Below are 2,195 nucleotides of genomic sequence, written 5' to 3'. Positions count from 1 at the left end.
AGGGACAGGAAGAGGACGATGTCTCGAGCGAAGAACCGACAAGGGGAAAGGGCAGGGAGAAGGAGGCACGACGGGGCTTTGTCTGGCACGGAGGCGTCTCGTGGGACCGCGCCCCCACGAGTCCCTCACTTCGGCCTCCGTCGCCCATCCCCCTCTCGCATTGCCTGAGGCAGATCAGGGGGCGGCGCGAGCAGGGAGCGGTTGTTCCCGTGTGGTGGGAGATGAGCCGCCGCGAGCGGGCACATATCCGGAGCCGGCGGAGGTGTGCCACGCGTCTGGGATCCAAGAGAGGGGTTGGGCGGGGCGGCCTCTTGGACAAAGAAGCGGTCGGGGTGCTGCTTGCCGCGCGCGCGCGCGCGCCTGTGGGGCGGAGGGGGGGGGGGGGGGGTGGAAGGGGGGAAGGGGGGCGGAGAACGCGGCATGGGACACGAGACGCCAGCATGAGCAGGGCGAGGTCAGACACGGGCACACGCAAATGACCGGCCAACTGGCCGGCAGGCCGGCCGGGGACACAAGGACCCGGGCCAGGGGCCTGGCAGCCGGCAGTGTCAAGCCACGCACCGACTTGGTGATGAGATTGGCCAAGGCCTGGGAGGGATTGGAAGAGGCGCCAGCCTCGGCACGGAAGCCGCCAGCCCCGGCGGCCCCGGCCGCACCGCCAGCCCCGGCCGAGTACATCCGGAGCAGGGCCAGCGGATTGACCGCCTGGGTGACATGCTCGTCATCATCATCGGCACCTTCGTCATCCTCGTCGCCGGCGATCGGCGAATCGGCACCCAGGCCGGCCGGCAGCCCGGGATCGGCGGCCGGCTGGCCGATGGAGGAGTAGTGCTGGTACGTGTCGGGGTCGGCCACGCGGAGGGCCGCGCTGCCGAAACCCGGGCCGCCGGGGATCGCCGCCAGCCGGGGATCGCCGCCAGTGGTGTCCACCAGCTCGCTGTGGCCCGAGTGGAAGGAGTGCAGCGAGCTGAGCGAGTGGATGGACGACCGGGCCGAGTGGGTCCCGGCGCCGGGGGGGGGCAGCCCGGCGGCCGCCGACAACAGGGCGTTGATGGAGGACGAGTTGGGCAGCCGGGAGGCTGGCTCCGGGGCGCCGGCCTCGCTGCCACCGCCAGCGGGGGAGCCCGGCATGCTGCCCATGCCATCCGGCAGGGCGGGGGGATTGGTTAGCAGGACCGACGATGGGCGTGACATGCGCTGGAGGATGAGCGGATTGAAGACGGCTATGGACTCGGTGCGCTCAAGCGGCGCATCCGAGTCGTAGCCATCGTCGTCATCGTCGCCGCCGTCGCCGCCGTCGCCGGCCTCGGTCATGCTTGGGGGCTCCTTTGTCTCGAGGTTGCCGCCAGCACTGTCAGTGAGGTCGGCACCGGGGCTGGCCGGCGTAGGGAGCCCGGGTCCCGTCGCATCAACCGGGGAGATGGTGGCGGCACCCTGATCCACGAGAGGGGCGACAGTGTCGCTGGTGCCCGGTCCGTCCATGCTGGCAGGCGAAGGTCTCTCTTGCTCGCGCGCGCAGAGGAGGTGGAGGGTGGGTGGTGGGGGCGGGGGATCGAGGGGCGGCGATCAGGCGGGCAGGAACACGACAAGAGAAGGGTAGCGGGAGGCAAGGAGCAGGAGGGGGGGGGGAGGAGGAGGAGGGGGCAATGGAACACCTTGGCCAGACCGGGCCAGGCCGGGCAGGGGCGGCATGCTGGGCGAAAAAGCCCACGGCATGGCCCCCGGCGGCGCAGCTTTGGGAGGGGCTGAGACCCTCGCGCCATGGGCCCCCCCCCCCCCTGAGAGACCAGCGGTGGGGAGAGACCGGTATCGACAAACACGCCAGCCGGCTCTCGGCAAACACTCACGGAGTCCGGAAAAATGAGCCAGGCACAAATGCACACACGCGTACGTGCCCTACCCACATGCAAGACGCACACGCACGCATACACGCATATATATATAACGCACACGCGCATGCCCTCCGGACAGTCAAAACAGTCCCGGGAGAGGCATCGCGCGCGCGCGCGCGCATGGACACCCCGACGCAAGGGCGCCCATACCCTCATCCCAGCCAAATATTGCCGCGCCGGACCAGGCACACACCCACCCTGGCCGCGGCGGGGCAGGGGGGGCAGCCGGCCCCGGCCCCGGCCCCGCTGTCGCGCGGCCTGCCCAAGGGAATGGGCACGCGGAGATTGCACCGGGCCGTGCCG

General features: G+C 70.8%; 1 protein-coding gene across 2 annotated transcripts in view; it reads right to left on the bottom strand.

Moving 5' to 3' along the window:
* The window catches only part of H696_00428, a 7,364-nt gene extending 5,723 nt beyond the window's left edge, over positions 1–1,641 (bottom strand). For both annotated transcript variants that reach the window (XM_009494279.1, XM_009494280.1), the window contains exon 1: positions 562–1,641. In XM_009494279.1, the coding sequence (XP_009492554.1) occupies positions 562–1,482 (921 nt within the window). In that variant the 5' untranslated portion in view covers positions 1,483–1,641. The remainder of the gene's footprint in view (positions 1–561) is intronic.
* Between the last annotated feature and the right edge of the window lie 554 nt (positions 1,642–2,195).

Source organism: Fonticula alba (assembly GCF_000388065.1).
Source record: "Fonticula alba strain ATCC 38817 unplaced genomic scaffold supercont2.1, whole genome shotgun sequence".
In the NCBI taxonomy this organism is placed as follows: Eukaryota; order Rotosphaerida; family Fonticulaceae; genus Fonticula; species Fonticula alba.
The sequence above is the reverse complement of the archived record's forward strand: the minus strand, read 5'-3'. Positions and strand labels throughout refer to the sequence as shown.